At 42.5% G+C, this 23,214-nt stretch overlaps 1 protein-coding gene across 1 annotated transcript in view; it reads right to left on the bottom strand.

Moving 5' to 3' along the window:
• Positions 1 to 23,214, bottom strand: part of DNAH11 (dynein axonemal heavy chain 11) — a 335,444-nt gene that overhangs the window by 91,545 nt on the left and 220,685 nt on the right. The window contains 6 exon segments of the mRNA XM_029929863.1: positions 3,710 to 3,811; positions 5,743 to 5,925; positions 6,530 to 6,673; positions 8,715 to 8,828; positions 14,825 to 14,971; positions 18,651 to 18,884. Of these exon segments, the coding sequence (XP_029785723.1) occupies positions 3,710 to 3,811; positions 5,743 to 5,925; positions 6,530 to 6,673; positions 8,715 to 8,828; positions 14,825 to 14,971; positions 18,651 to 18,884 (924 nt within the window).

Raw genomic sequence — 23,214 nt, 5'->3', positions numbered from 1 at the left:
GAGCGGAGAAGAGTGAGGGACACAGATCAAGGGAGACTACTGAATACTGGAGACGAACCATGGACTGAAAGGGGAGGGGGAGGGAGGGAGGGGGTGATGGTCATGGTGGGGGCACTTGTGGGGAGAAGTACTGGGTGTTATATGGAAACCAATTTGACAATAAACTATTATTTTAAAAAAATATAATAAATAAATGTCCATTTTAAATGTACTAAAAGTACCCGTGGTCTTATTAAATACAGAAGCATATGTGAGCTCTGCCGTCCAACACCTGCATTCAGATTTGGCCTCCGATAACAGCTAAGCAGCATCAAAGCAGACTGCTCACTTAGCTTTTCTATGCCTCAGTTTCATCATCTGAAAAATGGAAATTATGTTACCCAATTCACAGGGTTGACCTAAATATAAACAGAATTCAGGCATATAATGACATATATCCACTTCTCTCATACGGTTGGGGGACCACAGTCTCTCACATTTGTTTCTTTGCCTCTTGTGAAGAGGTCCTGCTTTTGTTCTCAACTATCCTTCCTAACAGACCTGCACTGCAAATAGGCTTGGAGAAGAGAGACTGTGTTTGTCTCTGGGCAGAAGTCAGAACTGTTTCCTCAGAAGGATAAAGATAGATTTCTCTCTAGGATGAAGGTTGGGCAGGTTCAGGTGAGTCCTCTTTACACCGGGGGTTCCTGGGCTTGGGCTCTCTACACAGACCCACCGTGTGGATGACACCAGCTCGTCTCCCATGCACGTGTCCCATGGGAGCTGGGGGACGAGAGGACCGATGCACAATGCCCAGCTGCTGGCAGTGCTGTGCACCAGAGTCCTCTGGTCTCTGACCCACACGTGTCAGGTCTTCTGCCCGCCCCCATAAAACTAATTTGCTAGCTTGCACGTAAGGTAGTATCTTGGTTCCTTCACTGTTCTTGACAGTGAAGGTCTCTCAGCTTCCAAAAATAAATGGAGAGAGAAAGGAGGGACCCAGCCCACCAACTACTCTAAACCAGTGCTTTGCAAACTTGGGTGTGCACGAGAACCCTCTGGAGGGCTTGATAAACCCACACTCCAGGGTTACTCCCCTAGAGTTTCTCCTTCAGTAGGTCTAGAGGGGTCTGAGAATGGTTTTTCTAATGAGTTCCCATTTGACACTTATGCTGCTGGTCTAGGGAATGCACTTGGAGAACCAGAGCCCTGAAAAGGACTTCAAATTCGCTTCATGGCCATCCTTAGGTCCTGTATGTTTGAGAGCCGTGTTGGCCTTTCTTCCACTCCAGCTCCGCTATTTCTTTTTCACTCAGTCTTCCATAAAGGACATCTTTTATTCTTAAACTAGAGATCCAGAGGGAAAAAAACAAATACATACAGACCAACACGGGTAGGAATGAACTGCCATCACAGCACAGGCGTGGAGAGCAGACACACCCCTACCCTGCTAGGTGAAAAAGCAACAGGAGGGAGGAAAAATCAGAGGCTGCAGGAAACAAAGGCAAAGCAAGCAAATGTCTAATTTCACTTGAGCTCTAACATTTATCAAACCTGTGCCAAGAGACAGAAACTACACAGAGATCCTTTGTCCATGCCCTGACCAGCCATGGCGTCTTCACAGAGAACTCAACCTTGGTGGAAACTGCAGAAATTCTGTTGCGTTAGTAACTACCTGTTACATTTGTGGTAGGAGGATAGAGAGGACCCATTCTTCATCAAGACATTTGAGTTATTACTCTATCTTCTTTTCCCGTGTCTGCAAACTTAACTCTGTGGCTTAGTGATACATGGACTGTGGGTCTTTGAAAACAACTGACACAAACAATTCTATTGAGCCGGTTGCAGGCTGTGTACAAAGGATTACTAATTCTGCAGCCACAGCAAGTCTGACGTTTCGAATCACATGTGGCTGTCTTGAGTATCCCTGTCACTTTTTCTATGGCCATTACATTGCTTACAATTTACATGGAACTATTAACAGTAGATGACAAGTTTTTAAAGGCTTTAGTCAAGTTGATAGAGTTTTGACCAATGAAGAGAATTTTTATAAAATTAGTATGTTTATCTGAAATGTACCTCAATCCCAAGTTGTTGATTTGTTTTTCTTTCAATAGTCACTCAGTGCTTATTGAATGTTATGCTTGGTGCCATCAGAGGAATGTATGTGGACTGAACAGAAAACAGAGGTTGGGCAAGTCCTGCGGGCAGGGGGTGATGGTCAGGAAGAGGAATGGTCTTGACAGAGAAAGCGGTGCTAATTACTGTGGGAGGGGCTGAAATTGTCCATATTTTAGAAGAAAACTCTTGGGGTTATTAACTATCTTGTCAAAATAACTAATCAGAAAAAAAAGGTATCTTTTAATTACTCAGTAGTCAAAGTTTCAAGTATAGCTAGTCAGACAAAATTTAAATTCTGGAGGTGTCTGCATGGTTCAGTCAGTTGAGCATCCAACTCTTGATTTTGGCTCAGGTCACAATTGCATGGTTTGTGGGAGTGAGCTCTGTGTCAGGCTCTGCACTGGCAGCTCTGAGGCTGCTTGGGATTCTCTCTCTCTCCCTCTCTCTCTCTGCCTCTCCCCTGCTTGCCCTCTCAAAATAAATAAACAAACATTTAAAAATTTCAATTCTGTAGCATGAAAGGCAAAGGAAGCCTTTGCTCACCTTTACAAGTTCATTCATTCCTTATCACTCTGTGCTGTTCCCAACCCTCCTGAAATTGCTTATCTTCTTAGGTAAGAATGCTTAGGCCTATTGAGCTTCCTCTAGAGTGTGTACCAACTGCTTCTTCCCTCTGTATTTTTTTTTTTTTTTTTGGGCCAGGAATACCTTTCCCGACCTAGTCATTCCCATGATTCCTAGGAAATTTTTGAAGCCCATGGCAAGGACACCTTCATTATGAAACACTCTCTAGTTTTTCCAGGCTGAGCGGTGCTGCTGTCACCGTGTATATATATATATATAGTCACATATGCACTTGTAACACTGGCCTGGAATGACTGGTTGCATATTTGTGAAAATATTGATAATGCCTGCGTCCGTGGCAACTATTCTCTAAGCACTTACTATGCAGCCGGCACCGTGCTAAATTCCTCATGTGAATTACTCTTGTTTAATCCTTTCAATTCTACCTAAGAAGCGCATGCCACGAGGCAGCCCACTGCGCAGATGAGAAAACAGAAGCTCAGAGAGGTGAACTCATTCGTGCGGGTGGAATAGTAGGAGATGGAGCCAGGACATATATCCAGGCATTCTGGCTCCAGAATCCTTGCCTTTTGTTTTACAGAGAGAGGGAGTGCAAGCGGGAGAAAGGGGCACAGGAGAGAGAGAGAGACAGAGAGAGAATATCCCAAGCAGGCTCCAGGCACAGCGTGGAGTCGGAAGCAGGGCTCCACCCGACAACCTTACGATCATGACCTGAGTCAAATCAAGCAGATGCTCAAATGACTGAGCCACCCGGGCTCCCCTGGAATCCTTGTCTTTCGTTGCTAAGTGCAATGCTCCTTCTCCTCCTCCAACAGGAAAGTTTCGTAAGTGCAGAAATTTTCTCCTTTTCCAGGTCAATGTCTAGCATAGACTAGGTAAGAAATATCTACTGAAGGAGTATATAAATAAACGTATCAACGGAAGTTCAAATTCCTTTCTTCTTGCTTGGACTCAGATGTGGCCTCGTCTAAGCAGGGGGGTAACAGCTCTTGGGAACCTCTTTAATGTTACATCTTGCACTCACCTCAAGCTTCTTCCTGAGAGCCTCGAGTTTTTCAGTCGCTGCAGCCAATTCGAAGTTGGCTTGGGCTAATGCTTGCCGTTTGGGCTCCACATCACAGTAGACCTGAAAATCCACATGAGTTTTAACTTAACGGGCAGTAAGGCAGAGAACGTGTGATTATTCAATCCGACATTTGCTAGAAGCTTTGTGATCCAAGTTTCTATTTCTCCCAGCAATGTGTTTCTTACTTTTTAGCAATGGCACTACCCAGTGGCCGAGCAAAGATCTATATACCTTCCCAGCTCTGATGGGTTGTCCATGATGTAGCCATTTATTCTGGACATGAGAGTTATAAACCCTTGCCTGAAGTGCTGTATACATCAGTCATTAAGATACTATGGTATGTTTGTCCTAAAAATTGGAGATAATCTTCACATCATTAGAAACTGCAGGGGGGTGGGAATCACAGCTCAAGTTGGATCAAGTCTTGATTTTAAACCAGAACATAGTTCTCCGTTACTAGGGAGAAATTCTCTGAACCCAGGGAGGAACCTAAGAGACACCCTCACAATATTAGCGGTGCTGTCACTTTCTTTTCTTAAGTTGTTGGCCACCGTCAGGGTGCATCATTTGAATGGGTGATTTGAGAGTTTGCGGGGACCACTTTTTTCCCTGTTGGGAAAAGACAAAGGAAATGAAATTTTATTTCCTCTTTTATGGCCAGACAACACAGGACACAGCCACAGTCTAGCTCCATGCTCATCTTTTACCTACAATACAAGGAAAGCCCAGGGGTTTTTAAATAAAAATATTTAGTTATTTGGGGGACAGTACAAGCGAGGGAGGGGCAGAGAGAGAGGGACAGAGGATCTGAAGGGGGTTCTGTGCTGACAGCGACAAGCTTGATGTGGGGCTCGAACCCACGAACCACAAGATCATGATGTGAGCTGAAGTCGGATGCTCAACCTACTGAGCCACCGAGGTGTCCCAAAGGTCAGACATGGAGGGAGGCCTATGTCAACTGCAACCCATCTAACCCTTGTTCTACACAGGCTTCCACTAAAGATACAGATCAGCAGGGTCTTATTTCCATCGGTTAAAGGCGATCACCTGGTTTTATGAAAATCACTTTGGGCAGCACCTGGATGCTTAGTTGTTTAGCGTCCGACTCTTGATTTTGGCTCAGTTCATGATCTCACAGTTCATGAGTTCAAGCCCCACATAGGGCTCTGTTCTGATAGGGAGGGCCCTGCATGGGATTCTGTCTCCCCCCCCTCTCCTCCCCTCCCCTACTTGCTCGCTCTCTCTCTCTCAAAATAAACTTAAAAAAATCACTTTGGGAATGCCTTGATTATGTTTGCCGTTTCCTCAGTAATTCTATTTTTGAATATAATATATAACCTTCTAGGAAAAAATAAGACAGTTCTTCAGAGTTAAAGGCATGTGTCTTTCCCTTTTTAAATACAGTATTCTGCCAGTTGCAAGGAAGACAGCAGACAGTAGGTGTCTGATAAATAAAAGACTAACTGAAATGATACTCTATCTCTATGATACCTGAAAACACAAGCTTTAGATTCAACCATAACATAGTCTCAAGTGTGTTTGTGATTAAAATATTAAAGAAAAAAAAGGGGAGGGCTACTTCTTCATCTAAGTCTACAACGGTATAAATTTTGCACTGAGAGCAAGGGATTAGGTTTAAGCATGAATTGAGACCTGTGGTTGTTTCAAGTCAACACAAAATTAACATTTTAACGTAAATAAATATAATTAATCTAGCCAGCAAGTTTTTATCTAATCAAATCACTTGCTGCTATCTGATCTAAAGTAGTTGATCACTCTACCCTAAAAAAAAAGAATAGTTTCAAACATTTCAAATATCCTCCTCTATAGAATGCTGTTTAAGAGGACACTTTCAGGTCTCATTGTTAGGATTTTATCTTATTTAGGTAATTATATTTCAAATTATATTACTTTTTTAAATCAGTGTAGACATTAATATCTTTATGGTTTTTGTGAATAACACCAGTAAACCATCAGATAAAGACTGATACCTCGTAGAATTTAACGATGTTGATGACCCAGGCACAGAGGCCAGCTGCTGCGAAAGATTTGGTCCGAATCAGATTTGGATTGAACTCTGGGTCTTTCAAATACTGCTCATTTACCACTTTTAGACAGTTCTCTGGAATGTGCTCTTTGTCATAGTTAATTAACGCTTGCAAAAAATCATCAACCTGTAAAGCAAAAAGACTTGTTGCAATGAACCCATTTAGGCTGCAGAGAAAATTCCAAGATCAAAAGTTAAAATCAGCTTTTAGGACTCACGTTACAAAGGCAAAATTGGCAAGCTGCATTTATCCTACTGTTTGACTTTTTCAGTCTGTATAGTATGAAGTGAGCATTAGCAATGGACACTTTTAAAATCTCTTCTATCCCAGGGTAAAATACACAGGAGGCATTCACATTTTGAAGAAAAGACAGAAAAGAAAAAGAAAAAACACATACCAGAAAGCCCCTCTGCCTCACCTTGTGCATTAGCAACATTTTCCCCAGCATAAGAATTCCATGTAATTTTCTCCCTCCTACACGTAACCGCTTTCATAATTTTGCAAATAATTAGCAACCTTCCACGTGCTCCTCATATTGACTTGGGTCTGCTATAACCCCAGGCTAACCTCCAACGCGGCAAACAAAAATTCTTAGAGAACGCACAGTAGGTTACACTCATTGAGGACAAAGATGATTTCCTTCGGTTTGAACAGCTTTTGCTGTCAAATATGACCATGATCCTAAGAACAGAAAGTGCTGGGATTCGCATCTTGCCAGGCTCTCTGGTACCTTTCCCATGAAGATTTTAGCTGCTTTCCAACTCCGGTCTTTAGGCACTCTGCCCCGGGGAGCCAGGAGGACCATCACGGCGGCCGTAACGTTGGTAACGGCGTTGGGCGGGTTGGGAAAGGCTTTCAGCTCCGTGAGATTGCCCTGAAGGAAAGCACACCCACATGTAGCACAGGCGCGGTCTGGGGAAGTGCCGTTAGGTTATGGAGCTGGTCCGCCCATGCCAGGTCCCACCAGTCTTGGCTTGGCAGTTTGTGCCACCCGGGGACTCCATCCTGGGACCCCAGGAGGTTCACTTTTCTCTGGACCCTTTTCTGATCCTCCAGAAACAGCACTGGTCTTTTTCGCTTCCAAAAAAGTCTCCCTCTGATAGATCGGCCCTGCAGAGCCTCGCTCCCTGAGCCCAGGCAGTCCGATAGAGTTCTGAAGCTGTCAACGGGTTCTATCCCGTCTGTGTAATATGTCAACATTTTAACCAGGGCCTCCCAGATGCCTTCCCACTTGGTCCAGAGTCTCTTGGCTTTGAGTTTCCTGCACAAGAAACCTCTTCCGTGACACTGTGACACCTCTCAACTGGGAAGATGCCTGTCCAGGCTGAACCTACTCTCTGGACAACTTCTTAATCTCCTCTGGTCAAAATCTTAATTTACCTCAAAGACAACATTAACGGTACAACCTGCAAGTGTTAAGGCAAATATTTTGGGACAGGAATTAATATCTTCGAGTAGTATATATAAGTTCATGATACAGTATTTAAAAAACAAAGTATTTCCTGTGACACTTAATGAGCTACCTAATATATTCTTATTCCCAAACCCCTATCAAACCTTCCACCTGATTCTTCTCCATTACCCCCAACTGCCTTTTTACTTGGGAAATGACTGCAAAAAAAGAGGAAAGGATGTAAAAATAAAGGCAAAAGCAAACTTAACATGTGCTAATTGTAACTGGAAGCTGGCTAGCCTCCTTCATAATTTGCAAATATTGTCATCTTTTTTATAAATACAGTGATCTTTATATTTAACTGACATTAATTTATTGTGTCTGGGTGAATGATAATACATTTGGAGACCGAGTTTCAAATATAGAAAAGCACAAAGAAGAAAACACATAAGCCAGTGCTCAGAAAAATGTATAATATTCCATTACTAAGAGAAAATCAGTAAGCATGTGCTTACACAAGAAAAAATCCTATTGTAGATCCTATTTTATAATCTACTTAATCTGCTTTATTCACTTAACAGATCACAGACATTTTTTCATGTCACTAATTACTGTCCAACAATATTTTAATGTACCCAGAATATTTAAATACAAAAAGGTCAATTTTCTGTCATGGTCTATTTATACTCTTTCAAAGTTTTCAATTTTATGCTAATATTACAAGAAATATCCATGTAGTAATAACTCTTTACTCACAGTCAATTGCTTTCCTCAAAAAAAAAAAAAAAAAGAAACAGCTTAGGAAAAGCAGTTGAATATTTTTTCGAAAGGCAGTTAAAGTCTGGATCCTCCAGTCTTTGAAGCTGAATCTTAAGAACGGCAGGCCCGGTAATCCCCCGGGATTCTCCCCAGAGACCTAGCAGAACCCAGGACAAAACTAGCTCAAGGCTCCTAAAATCACACTGCCCCCAATTCTACTTTTCCTCACAACAGCCATCTGACTATCACAGATGATTTTCTCTTAGGGGAATTCAAATGCTCAATCAGGTTTTGCTAATCAGTTGAAGCTGGAAAAAACGATGTGGGCCAAACCTAGGCATCTCTGTTCCCAGTGCATTGTTCCTTTCATGAGGGTCTCTCATTAATGCTGCTTTTTATGTCCATAGGAAATAAAGACTCCTCACTTAATTCTTAGAGCAACACATACTCTAACAAGTGGATTTGGGCCAAATCCAGTTGCTAACAATGGAATTGCCTCACAGGAAAGTATAAATCCTGTGGTATTGGAAGTGTTCAAAAGGAGACATGCCTGGCGGGTGTGGCGGGACAGACTTCCGGGTGGGAAAGGAAGTCACACTATTAATGATGACCTCAAACGTTTGGTCCAACTTCAATATGCTGTGGGGCTCACTTTCCTTTCTAAAAATTCTTTGGTTGCACATAGTTCACTCTGAGTTATTCGAACTCTGAGAACCTTTAAATACTATGTGGAGGAATCCGCAAGCCACGTCATCATCTTTACCCTGTTGAGCGTGTTGAGTGCAGCTGTTGCGGCCACCAGCGCGGGTTCGGCCTTGAGGACGTCGACTTCACACTCTCTCTGTTTCTGGGACACTTCACTCTGAATGGCTGTCACCTAAGCAGAGAGGAAAGCACACAAACCCCCAAACACAAATCGTCACCTTAATTATCACTACGGAAGAATGCAGGCTGACTCAGACGCACTGTTCCACAGCTCATTGGTTTCTCTTTTGAACAGGTGAGGAATGTGCCCTCAAGATGAATTTCTCTCAGGCTCAGTGCGCGCACAAAGCTTTGTATATGCACGAAATACAGTGACAAATCCCAATGCAAATGTAGGCAAGTATCGAAGTGCTCCAAGAAGGGCTTTGACTAATCTAATTATAAGGGGTGCTAAAAATAAATTCAAGAGAGCGATCCCTGTGCTTTTCAGTTTTCTTTTTCCAAGTGTCTTGGATAAGTGGAAATCCAAACTGGCTCAGTAACACTGACAGAAAATACTCTTGCTAGAAATCCCTATCTGATTTTGTTTACATTCGCCTAAAAGCCATGCTGGCTGTTCTTTAAGAATAAATGTGAGGCTTTTTCTGTTCAACTGACTAGATGATATAGTTATTTCTGTGTATGCTTAGCTACAGATATAATTTTCACAAAGACTAATTACTAGCTTCTCTGAGGACCTGGTAAGAAGCTCCAGCTATGATAGCCCAGGTCTGTCTGTGGCCGCACAACAATGACACTGATGTCCACACCACTGCGGAAGGTCCAGTGATCCTCTTCACATGTCAAAGAGGGTGTGGCAGCCGTCTCCCGACATGAACGCATTATGTTATGCGCACAGGGAAGCCATGCCGGTAAACTTGAAACAAAACCGAGTGAGAAGCTTTCAAATTTTTATCCTCCTCACTCTCTTATTACACATAACAGAATTCGAATGGGCAGGAAGAGTAAATTTTTGATCCTCAGCGCAAACTGGAATTTCAAAGCTGCGGCACTGGGCACAGGGATCCAGTCACCTCGGGGGCTGGCTCTTTCAGTGACGGTGACTAGGGCATATAATGTGAACAAAAGTGCATCTCTTCAGAGGTGTTTGGGATGAACAGGTTTAACTATACCATAAAATTAAATAGTGCTTACAACAAATTATGTTGTCTACTACACGTTTATTAGCAGTAATTACCATTCTTCGGATTAACCATCATTTGGCTGTATACTGCACCTTTTATGAACGTAATTGGTTCAGCGTAGAGATGGGATCTCCTGCCAAAATGTACACAGCTACTGTTAATGTAAATAAGAAAGTCTGCATGCTTATTGAGAACTACTCCAAGACCACAACCCTCAAACCTGCCAGGAAGGGCCAAGAAAATTCTAAGACTATGACATTTTCGGTGTGCTAGAGAAGACCTTTGCAGATCAAAGGGAGAGCAGTAGACGTGAGTGAGTTAATCCTTCTATAAGCATACGATCTAGAAATGCTGTTTGTTACCATTTATAATAGCATAATTTAAAATATGTTAACTTTAGAAACTTAACAGAAGAGCATGGGGGAAGGGAAGGGGGAAAAATAGTTTCAAACAGACAGGGAGGCAAAACATAATAGACTCTTAAATACAGAGAACTGAGGATTGATGGGGGCGTTGAGGAAAGGGAAGATGGGTGATGGGCACTGAGGAAGGCACTTGTTGGGATGAGCATTGGGTGCTTTATGAATCATGGGAATGTACTCCCTAAACCAAGAGCACACTGTATACACTGTATGTTAGCTAACTTGACAATAAATTATATTTAAAAAAAAAAACAAGAGCAAAACTGTAGAAAGAACCCAAATATCCATTCAGCTGACAAATGGATAAAGGAGCATGGTGTATTTATACAGTGGAATATTACTCAGCCATCACAAAGAATGAAACCTCTCCATTTGCAATAATGTGAGTAAAGCTAGAATGTATTATGCTAAGTAAAATAAGTCAAATAGAGAAAGACAAATATCGTATGATTTCACATGTGGAATTTAATAAAAAAAACAGATGAATCCATGGGAAGGAGGTAAAAAGAGGAGAGAGAGAAAGCACAAAAGACTTTTTTTTTTTGGAATGTTTTTTATTTTTGAGAGACAGAGAGAGACAGCACGAGCAGGGGAGGGTCAGAGAGAGAGAGACACACAGAATCCGAAGCAGCCTCCAGTCTCTGAGCTAGCTGTCAGCACAGAGCCCGACGCAGGGCTCAAACCCAAGAACCGTGAGATCATGACCTGAGCCGAAGTCAGACGCTCAACTGACTGAGCCACCCAGGTGCCCCAAGAGACTCTTAATGATAGAGAGTAAACTGAGGGTTGATGGAGGGAGGTCAGTGAGAGATGGGTTAGATGGGTGATGGGTATTAAGGAGGGTACTTGTGATGAGCAATGGGTGCTCTATGTAAGTGATAAATCACTGAATTCTACTCCTGAAACCAATATTGCACTGTATGTCAACCAACTAAAATTTAAGGTAAAAAAAAAGTAATTAAAACAAAGTAAAATTGGTTGTCATATTAGAGATTTTTAGTACTAGAAGACTGTTTCTTTTTTTTTTTTTTAAGTTTATTTATTTTGAGAGAGAGTAGGGCGGTGTAGGGGCAGAGACAAAGGGAGAGAAAGAGAATCCCAAGCACTTACAGTCTGGAGCCTGATTCCATGAACCGTGAGATTGTGACCTGGGCCAAAATCTAGGGTCAGAGGCTTAACTGACTGACCCATCCAACTGTGAGTTTCTTTTATTCTCCTTCTGATTCCCTTACAGTTCATGGAGTATTATTCCTTTGAGTAATTTTTATAATCAGAGTTATCTTGATCGTTAACAAAAACCCACAAATGAAAATGAAGAAAACAAAAACCCACACACTAGGTTGGTCAGCTTTTTCTCATTCCCAGTACCTTCTGTGCACGTTTGTAAATATGGTATGTGCCACAATCACCATGACTGCAGGAACCAACCCCCATGGGGACTGGGTCCTGGTGACCAGTGCTGCAGTTATGACACTCAAAGTTCCTAACTTAGAACTTCAGTTACAACTCAATTCTCCCTGTCTGTTCACATTCTAAGGTACAAGTGCAGTAATTTATGTATTTGAGGTGCACTGGCACTGGAACAGTGAGAATACTGTGTATCTTAGTGACCTGGGGCGCCTCGTAGGACAAGTGCCTCTACCCCGTGGAACCTGGATGGTGCTCAGCAAGGTTCAACATGGAGATGGGGGGAGAGGGACACAGATCACTTAAAAGGTGGGCTTTCTCTGGCCTCTTGTCTGTTAAAGCCGAGTTCCGGAAATACTCCCAGTCTTGGGTACACAGAACTTTTCTGCTTTTAGTCAAAAGCTCCCTGCAAATGGTTCATGAAATTTTAAGACGGTCACAGGGAGAGAATGGAAGAGCAAGAATGGCATATCAGAATCTGAAGTATGTTGACCCAAAAATGTACATGACAAAGCCCTAACCCTAGTACCTCAGAATATGGGTGTATTTGGAGACAGGCCCTTTAAAGAGGTGATTAAGTGAAAAATGCACCCATTAGGGTGGACCCTAGCCCAGTTTAACTGGTGTCCTTATAAAAGGAGGAAATCTGAACAGGCACAAGGGACACTACAGATGTGTACAGAGGACAGACCACCTGAAGACATAGAACGCGGCCATACGAAAGCCAAAGGGAGAAACCAAGCCTGTCAACATCCTGATCTCAAAAATCCAGCCTCCAGAATTGTGAGAAAAGAAATTTCTGTTGGTTAAGCCATGCAGTCTAAGATATTTTGCTTTGGAAGTCCTAGCAATCTAATACACTGCTCTTATTTGCATCCAGAGTTTAAGAAATCCCAGATAGTCCTTCAAAACCCAGCCATGCCCACATCTGGAAAAGAAACACATACAAAAACTGAAGACGCTTCAAAATCAAAGAGGATGATAACTTTTGAAGAGATTATATTAGCCCTGCACTTTAGGAGGTACTTTAACTCATGAGGGTTACACTGAGCAAATAAAGCAGTGTGAAAGAGATCAGAAGATCCCTAGAATTTGGAACTGGTAAGTCAAACAAAGATTGAAGAACTAATTTTCATAGGCTTCATGGCCCTCGGGTTACTTGAAGTCACTGCTGGTAATGTCAGCAGTTTGAAAGGTTCTTGATTAGTTTATGAGTCTCTAGGAATAATTTTAACCTGCTGCTCTACAAAGGCTATCAAGACACACAGAAAAGCAGTCAATATTTGCTTAATTATATTAAATATGGCAATGTACTTTTGAATGACTTCTCACGTGGTAAGACTTGAAATCCCTAGTTCATAGGATCACAGTTCCCATATGTGCCCATTTAAATAACTACGTAGACTCTAGCACATTGCTGAACAAAACGTAAGCTCACAGCACATACTTCGTATTGATTAGTTCCTTGACTCTCTATTCATGGTTTAATTAGGCGCAGATTTCCTTCCATGAACAACCAGTTTAAAATAGTTCCTTCCAGCATCGCCTTGATTTGATTTTTATCTTAGTCCTGATCACTAACCCAACATCTCTGGGCACTTGTCCACTGCCAGTCTTCTCCATCACGATGTGAGCTCTCTGAGGACACCTAGAATGTCGTATATGCTCAAGGGCCTAGAACGGCGCCAGGCAAAATTAGCGGCTCAGTTAGCATTTGCTACTGACAATTAAATTAAGCATCATGGGTAAAATGGAACTATTTTGAATTCTTGATATAGCTTAGATATAGAAATCGTGTCTTTCTCATGTTCGAAGAACTTCATAAAACAACCAGTCAGATGAGTCCTCATTTGCTAAAGCATTTTTTTCCCTCCTTGTAAGGATGATTTTGCCTTAGGAATGCACATACAAAATGTGAAAACACCTCTGGAATGCTTGAAGGATTTCTAAAAGGTATCTTCAGACATAGATTATAATCTAACAAGTACTAAAACATCACTTATTTGTGCAACGCTTGAAAAATATTCCTTGGGTAGAAATGGCCTTATGATAATCACATCATACGTGATACCTAATTGCTTAACATAACATAGTACACTTTTAAGGACACCCTCTGTTTACCAGAAACTCAATGGAAACACTTATTACCAAATTAGGAATTATATGCCCATTGGCCATGCCAAATGTGGCATGCAACTTTAAAAACAAGTATTAAAAAACCCCAACTATTCAGCATTTTGATTTTCCATCTTCAGTTGTGCAAGCTACAAGTTAACATGCTCAATACTTATTAGAAAATAGCGGGGGAACCCGACTCAACTGTCTATGAACAAATGGCAGCGCCACTGGAAAAACTCAAGTATCAAAGCTATGGATCCAAAAGCTGTGTGTTCATAATTTACATATTTTTTATCAACGAATCCCTGACTATAATCTTTTGTCTCAAATAAGAGAATTTGTCGCCAACCAACATATTCAGTTTTTAAACAAATAAGACACACAAGAATACCTTCGACCTGTGGCCCCAGATCTGGTTAAAAAAAAAAAAAAAAAGAGGACAAAGAAGTTGTATTTATTTTAGAACAGCCAGAAGCCCAGGTACAAAGGAAGCAGAATCTATGTGCTCTTCAGAGTAATTGTTTGCACCACTGAAATGTAATACAAAATGCCAGGTTCTCAGTCGAATCAAAAAGAACAAGTTTAGCTTAGGATTTAATAATAAACTCAAGATGTATTATTAAAAGGAAAAATTTGAAAAACCATCTTGCAAAGTGACGGAATGGGCTTTGTTAACAATTGAGTTGTTCAATTTGCCTAAAAACTGAAAACCTTTAGAAACCTCAGAGGTGACTTTGTGACCTTTACTGTATTACAAATAGGCCTGATGTTCAAGATCCACATCCATTATATGCTTGAATGAGCTCAGTATTTATTGTTCTTTCATATCATTAAAAGAGCTAAAAGGGTGGGAAAATGCATAATGTAAAGAAAGGTCAAGTGGTAATCATGGTGTGAAATGCTGTTACATGTGTAACTATAATAATTCTTTAGATTTTATGCTCCCTGGAGAGGAAGTTGTTCAAAATTGTTCACCTACAAAGGTTTATTTTGTGCTAAATATAGCTCAGCACTCTAAATGGTGGAATTAGCCTGACCTTTTGCTCCTCAGCATCGGCAATGGCCTTTTCCCGGCTCACTCTCTCCGTCTGGAGCCCGATCTTTGCGATCAGAGCTTCGGCATCGTGATTTCTCAGTTGCAACTCAGCTTCTTGAGACGCGAGTCTGGCCTTCAGATCTCCCACCTGAAGGAAAAGCAAGGAACTTGCGTTGGGAACAACAATGATCAGATACAGTTTTTTTTTTTTTTTTTTTTTAATGAGTTCACGGATCCCTGTCACTCTCATCTTTTACTCTTTCTCCCCTATCTTGACTTTAGTCCCATGTGCAAAGACAAAGCCCTGTTTCCCCCCACCCCCCCAGAGGAACAAATAGAATAGTGTTTTCTGACTGCTTTCTGAAAAATGTAACTTATGTCAGCACCAACTAGAAATTTACCCTCTCTACTCAGTCTGTGCAGCCAGCTGTCCCCACCTGAGTACATGTCACTCACACCCTCAGCTTTTCTGGTCCTGTGAAGCTCAGGTTCAAGGCCGCAGAGGCCACAGGAATACCCGCCTGGAGGCAAGCTGGAGGAACACTTGCGACTCGCTCTCCAGCAGAGCATCACGAGAGGTTCAGGGAAGGGGAGACATGGGTACTCCCTGGCCATTGTTGAGTTTATTATCAGTTCATCTAATCTGTTACTTACTTTGATGTAAATGCCTACAAACCGGTCTCACCTCTTTCCACAAGATAAGAAATGGGCCTCTTAGTTTCTTCCACCTCATACAACACTCAATGTAACACCTACTACAGAAAGGCAAACCACACGGCCTTGTGGGGACCAGAGGGGTGCGGTCAGAGCCCAGTGAGTATCCTACGTGGGTACTGCTCCCCTTGGCCTCACTCAACTCTTGAGGAACTCAAGTCTTTCTGAGGCATCAACAAATTAATCTTCTCTAAAGAATGATTTTAACTGGGATTTCATGAGGTTCACAAGGTACCATTAGGTTCCTAAGTTTGAGAATCATGTCAAGAAAAGCATAAGTCAAGCGCTGGAAAAGAGACATGACTCAGCCCTCAGGGACACATGGAAGCAGCTTTAAATATCATGATGATTAACTCTTCATTCTGTTTATTTCCCAGAGGTAGCATACTATATTTTTAAAAAATCAAAGAAGCAAAGAATCATCATAATCACTTACTTTGACTCAATTGCTAAAAGCACTCCAGGGGTTTCATCCTGTGGAACATCTCACCACTCTATCCAAGGACTCTTGAAACCTCTGCCTAAAGGGCACAATCACTACTATTACTGCTACCTGTGCTATTAATTATAGTTTAAGCTAAAACAGATATTTTAGCCTCTCAGTGAAATCAGGGTAATAATGTACAGGGACATTTGCTTGTCTGTGCTTTTTAGTCATGTGAAACTAGACACAGGTTAGGTTATAATCCCAAGAATCATCCAAGAGACTTGGAGGAAAGGGTTATTTCATGCCCTGACTTCAGTTTCTGAGGAAGCTGTTAGGGCTGAGGTGTCTAGGAACTCAGGTCCTGCAAGCGAGCTCTCACTGTGAAGAACGGTCACACAGCTGTCAGTGACGATCTGAGCTGACATCTCACGAGGGGAGGTGTGGCACTAATGCAAATTTCTGGCTTTATTACAATGAATAAACAGGGCTCAGGTTTAGACACATATTCCAAATGGCACCGATGTTCACCTCTGTGGAATTACTTCAGGCAGAGCTTCACAGGACACAAGCCCCAACATGAAGGCACTCCGCTCCGCACACAGCCTGATCTTACATACTAAGGCCTTCTCTAAATGCCCACCTCAGAAAGTACGCTTAACTTCTATAATAAACACACTTTTAAAACTCAGGAGGAGCAATGAAATATTCCAATCACTCCTCTGATAGTATTACCAGCATGAGAGGTACAAATACCTAAAGAAAAGAAATCACCAGTAGCTCTTCAATTAATACTTGACATGTGTTCTTAAGACTTTCCGCCTGTTGTTTCCAGTTGAGGGGGAATAAGGAGACCCAAGCATCCCCGAACTTGGCAGGCACCATAAAGAGCCAGTCCCTTTCTTTCCTCCTCTCCCCCAACCTCTTCTTTTTCCCTACAGCTGAGATGCCACCACCATGGACATACTCTGTTTTTATACTCTTCGCTCTGTGACTCTGAGTGTGGCAGAGGACATTTTTTTCACGGGCTGCCCCCTACCCTGGTACTGACAGTTGAGTTCGGTCAACGCTAGCACTTCCTAGGGCAAAGTTCACAGCTGCAGTTTGGGACACTGCTCAAAGGTACACAGCTGCTCTGAGACATGAATCTCCTGTACTCACTGTCTCTTAGCTCTACAGGAGCCCCAACAAAGTCTCCCCTAGGGGAAAGAGATGGAACTGGAAAGGTAGCCAGAGAGAAGAAAGAAAGAAAAAGAAGACAAAGAGTCAAAGAGTAGGGCAACACGTACACAAAAAGAGTAAAAACATTTTTTGAAAGAAAAGGGAAAGATGCACAAATACGGACATGTTCCTTGGCGGCTCCCCAACAGCTGCTGTTACGTCATCACATCCTGGACCCTGGTATGGAAACCCTCTCAGGTGGGTTTCTCTTTCCCAATCATGGGCCATCTAGTCACTATGCACAGATCAGTGCTTCACTGAGACCGATTCCTGGTTTATGAAACAAAGGGCACAGAGGCAGGATGTGCTCTGGCCTATGGGACATGTGAAGGACATGGCCGACAGGCCTTCAGAGAGGTGCCACTGTGAGCTTCGGAACTGGCTCGAGGCTTACTTCTAGCCTGGGCATAAATGGGCCATGCAGCGTGCGTGGGGAGAAAACTGGCCCAACCTCCTGAACAGCGTATGAGTCCGTCCGACCTGATGACCATACTCTCAAGAAGCCTACTGGAACTCCTGGCCTTGAGGGGACCACCAGGGACAATCTTTCCTCTCCAACTCCAGAGTCTAGGTGGCTCAGAGAAAGCTGGGCCTGTCTCCCAAGTCTCCACTATTCCTTATTCTAATTCTTTAATCCGCGGGTCACAGAGGTGCAGCACGGGGAGCTTTCAAATCTCAATACCTGAACTTGAGAGTAATATGGATCTGGGTTCCAACTCCAGCCTCACAGGATCTGTGGCTGGTTTTGTCTCATCTATGAAATTACAGTAGCGACACCTACTTCATATACTCGTTGCATTTTCAACAATGAGATGAGAGGACAGATGGACTGATCCATACATGGTTAACATCGGAAATGTACTCATTCTCTCCTAATGTACTCCCGGAGGTTAAAGGTGCCGTCCTTCAAGGGAGCAGGGGCTTATGACTGAAGATGAAGGCTACATTGGACACTTTCAACTAAGAGGGATGGAGGCCAAAAGGAGATAAGACCCCAAGGTCAGAGGAAACCGCTATACTTAGGGACCTGAATCTGAACAAACCACATCATGTCATCAGACGGGAAATAATGCCCTCCCTCAGGGGTTAAGAATCTGAAACCCAAAGGGACCCTACTTCCATTCCAGTCTGACAAAATTCCTAACTATAAACCCAGGGCCCCAAAGCAGGCGGATCTAAGAGGGGAGGGAGCTAGGCCTGCTCCTCAACAGCTCTTCACTGTCCTATCCGGAGTCAGGCCAACCATGGAAGAGGTCTCCAAACCAGCATGACAGAATAACTGGCCAATCCTTTTCTAGCCTTACAAACGCGTGAATGTTTGTTTGTTTGTTTGTTTTGGTGTTTGTCATTAAACTGTAAATGTAAGCAACTTATACAAACGAGTTGAAATGATGCATCGAAAGGAAGGATGTGTTTTTTAATTTTAAGAGCACACATTTTACTGAGCAATAACACCTGGAGGTCATACCTGAGAGGCTGTGGTTTCCAGCTTCTGGATGCCATTCACCAAGTGCTCTTTCTTCTGGGACACTTCTTTTTGTTTCTTCTTCAACAGATTCTTAAACAGTGATATTTGTTCTAGAAAACTCTTTGGGGTGGTATAGTTGTGTCTTCTCTCATTCTGGTAATACCTGGTACTCATTTCATTCACGCTAGTGTGAACGTGGGCCATGAAGAGGCTAATAGAATCTTTGTCCAGTGGCTGAAAACATAAACAGTGGAATTCATATCAAATTCTCCCAAGTTAAAACAAAAATGTAATGTAAAAAAAAAATAGAATCGGCAAAATTGTGCAGTATTTTTTCCCAAAAGCCAGAACAAATGACAGTAGGATCTGGGAAAGCTCAGCCTTTAAGAGATACCCACAGGATTAGAGAGATAACAATAAACCATTCAACTGTGCCAAGTAGGGCAAAGGATTTTTGTGCGCTCCACATACCAAACCCATAAGCCAACATACAACACAAACCCAGCTTTCCCAAACTTGATTTTTATCAAGTGTGTGAAAGAAATAATGGAGAAACTGAGACATAGTACTCTAAAAATTATTTTTGGTGTTGCTTTCAAACTACACTATAGCAGTCACACACACACACACACACACACACACACACACACACACAGATGCACGCAGAACTCAAAGTGACAAATATGGTTTTATAAAAACCCATGGGAAAACAAACAGGATGGGAAAGTATAAAACTCACTGGTTCTGGGAGAAAAATACCATTTCTATTTTTGTTTGGGGAAAAAAAAACAACAACAAAAGAAAATGAGTAACTTCCCTTAGAAGATTTACTACAGACCTCCCCCCCCCCCACAACTGTACTATTCTTTCTGTTTTGTCCTCTATGACTTCTGAAGTAGTTAACTTTTTAATTTGTGGAGTCACATCTCCCTCATTTTAATGATTATTTATTGCATTCTGTACAAGATGAACCAGGTTCAATTAATCAAGGGAAGCCTAAAAATCAATTAATATGAATTAAATGAGCTACACCAACTCTTAGGAAAGTCACACATAATTTACCAAAGTGTTGTCAATAATGCTCAGACATCTTTGGGAAAATTGCACACAAGTGGCTGGTGATGCAGTTAAACGTTTCAAACCTGCGCCATTAATATTACACCCCGGTGTGCGAGGAGACAGAAGGCTCCTGATGCTGCATGGCACCTGGTCCTGGGCACCTGGTCCTGGGCACCGCCGCACAGCCTCCCAGCATCATGACAAATCCGTGAGTAGGTTTCCAATATATAGACGGGGGTGCTCTGCCTATCCACCTCACTGCTAACTAGTGTCATGTCCTGTTTGTCTTTTTAAACCGAAGTCAAATACAGAATGATGCAAACCCTGAATATTCCTCATCCTCTAGATCTGAGCAATGCGCATGTTCCCAAATAGCAGACCCAGAATGGAAACTTATAAGGAAGTTACAGAACTCCATATAAAGAAGATCTTCTGAGGGATTGTATTATTAAAAGTGCCTCACTGTGATATACACATGGAGAGGAATTCGTTCCTGTCCTATCTTGTTTGAATGAACTAAAAGGGAGCACATGTCTTTCTACAATGTAAATCCTTCCCAGGTCAAGTCCGACCTCCTCACGTGGAGGGCGGGTTGCGGTGGGGAGGACCTGGCCTCTGCCCAGCCATGATCCTTATGAGGAGGCTCCCAGGCTGCCCTGAAAAGCTCCCTCTGACAACACTTTCATTTGTAAATCTGCGATGGAAGAAGTGGTTTCCGGTAGAGCTGGAAGTGGCCCGAGACAACTTGTCTCAATGGGGCAAAATAACTATTGTTATTCGGGCTTAACAAAATGGCACAGCATGGGAGACTTGCAGAGCCGGGGAGCAGCTGGTTGTAATTCACACTGTTTTTCAGAAAACTCTAATCGTTCCAGAACAGACCTCTTTGATGACTGGTCTTCCCTGCATTCTCAATTTGTCACTTTCTCTTATGATAAGGTCAGTAGTGACAGCACTTCCTGACATTAACAGCTGTGGCTTTTAAAAGGGTCATTGTAGAACTACTAATTGCAGTAATTTCATTAGCATAAATTATTTATTCTGCCATTCACTTATCTCCAGTTTTCTTTTTTTGGGGGGGGGGGGCTGAGTGTGTGCAGGGAGGATATCGCTGCCATGCGGCTGCAGAGAAGGCAGAGCGATGCTGGATTTTTTCATTTTTAGAGACACAAGTGAAGACTATCACTCCTGCTACATTTGGCCCCTACTGAAAACCGGTTGATCCCACTCTCTAGTCGCTTAGCAGCTCTTCATGGGGAAAGCAAAAATACAATAAGCAAACCACCAGTATCAAATGGCTTATAAAGCCAAGGTTTCTCCACTAAGATGCCCTGGAAAACAACGCTGTATCCAATGCATCATCAAATATACACACAAAACTGTTTTTTCCTCACATTTAGATAGAGGTTTGGTTTTTAGTCTCTCTGCTGGCTCACTGAGAAGACAGAGGTCAATCTACTACTTGGGGCGATCATTCTGAGTGCCGCCACCACCTGACTCTTAGAGCAAATGCGCAGTAGGTCCCTGTTGGTGAAAATGAACACTTGGAGGCCAAGTCCAAATCAAATATCCTAAGAATGTTACACCTTCTGGAGACCAGCTGGTCCCAAGACCACACTGGTCTGTACTTGTAAATTCAAACTTTCAAGAGCATCGTCTTCAGGGAAAGAGAGGAGGAGGGACAAAAGACAATGGAGATGAAAAGCAGGGAACTATTTTTTAAGTTAAACTTGGGAGCATTTTGTAACGTGCGATGTCATTATATCTACTATCCACCTTGAAAGTTTTCCTCTGAAATTATTTGTAGGTTAATTTTTTACAGCTTTATTAAAGCATAAGTGATATATGAGAAAAAACGTGCATATTTAATGTTATTTTTTAAATGATTCCAAACTGCTGGGTTTTTAAATCTATTATTTGTACTTTATAGCTCCTTTGGGGGCAGTTAACAATAGAGACTAGTAGATACGGGGGCTGTAAAACTGGCTTACTAAATAAAGAAAACATAAGCATATATAAAATGAGCAGTACTGCATCTGAACACCTCTTCTGAGCTCCTCACAGGGCTGATCTCCTCCGAAGAAAAAGATTCCAGAGACAGCAAGGGATGCCGGCTTCAGATCCTATGACGTGGCTTGGATTTCCAGTCCTGTACAGTGGGACGGATGATTGAACTTCCTGCATTGCCCCCTGCCACAAAATCAAAGCTTACACTGGTGGCACTCGTTTTTGGTCTGTTTCTGTTCTTTTTTCCTTGTATTCCTCTTTCAGAACAGCCAAACTTTTCTGCAATAGTGCAGAGGGGGGCTGAAGACTGTGGGGTTCCAGTGTCAGAATGCGGAGGGCGCCCTCACCTGCGGAGGGATCTTGGGCGATGGCAATGGGGAAGCCGGAGACCCCCCCCTTAGAAGGCTGGTGAGTAGGGGTGATGGGTATGTCTGCCGCTGGTGACGGTAACAGGGCCCCAGTGTTGGTTCGAGTAAGATTGTTTGACCAGACAGAGCAGCCCCAAATGTTAAAACGCAGCACCCAAGAGTTTTCTAAATTACATATCGGTGTCTTATTCTTGTTTCTGTTTTTTGTTTTTACTTTCCCTGGTGAATCCACTTTCTTGTTTCCTTGGTCTTGTTTATAATTTTTTTGTCTCTAATTTTAGGGACTCATTTCCAAGGCCAAAGGCAAGATCAGGTCCAGCATAAGTCAAATCTTCAATGGGAGTTTCCCATCACTGAAAAGGTAGTGTCAATGGCTCGCTGACATAACATGTTAAGAGAGAAACAACTAAGAGCTGTGAGGGTGAGGAGGTAAAACAGAGCCCAGCTTCGCCTCCCAGAAGAAGCAGACACAGCAGATGACCTAGCTGGGTCTGGGGAGGCCAGCACTACAGGAAACCCGCAGAACTATAGTTTGGAGGGAGCGATGCTTAACAGCCAGAGCACATTCTCGCGTAGCTATAATAAGTGAGCCCCACTTTTGAGGTAGAGGGTATTCCTAAAGCTTACCTAACTGCAAAAACTCTGGAAAGTGGCACTCCACCGGTTTTTGGAATTCTGTTCTTAATTCGGCTAACATGCACAGAGAAAGAAATGCATGATGAATAGTGTATTCATGTGAATGCACAAAGGCGAAGCAGGCTAAGAACGGGAAGGATGTCAACAACCACATGGGCCTTTTCTCATCTGTCCGAATAGAGGCGTGAGCCAGTTAGAGATTTAGGCAGATTCAGGATAATTTGACTGCATCTGCTTCGGTCTTGATCTTTTAAAATGGCTTCAGGACTCTTCAGGAGGAGGAGATTTTCTCTGAATTCAGTGAATTTCAATTGCACAGGCTTGCAACTTAAAAAATTCGTAGTGAACAATCCTCATTTGTATTTCAAAGAAAAAACCGTGCTAAAAGTCAGTAAGAAAAACACCGCTAACATACCTATCTCTAACAAAATGTTTGCTACTCTCCATGCTGTCCCCTACCGTTTCTTTTTTTAAATTTGTTTATGTCTTTAGTG

The sequence above is a fragment of the Suricata suricatta genome, chromosome 2 (assembly GCF_006229205.1).
Source record: "Suricata suricatta isolate VVHF042 chromosome 2, meerkat_22Aug2017_6uvM2_HiC, whole genome shotgun sequence".
Lineage (NCBI taxonomy): Eukaryota > Metazoa > Chordata > Mammalia > Carnivora > Herpestidae > Suricata > Suricata suricatta.
Note: the sequence above shows the minus strand (reverse complement) of the source record. Positions and strands in the feature narration are given on the sequence as shown.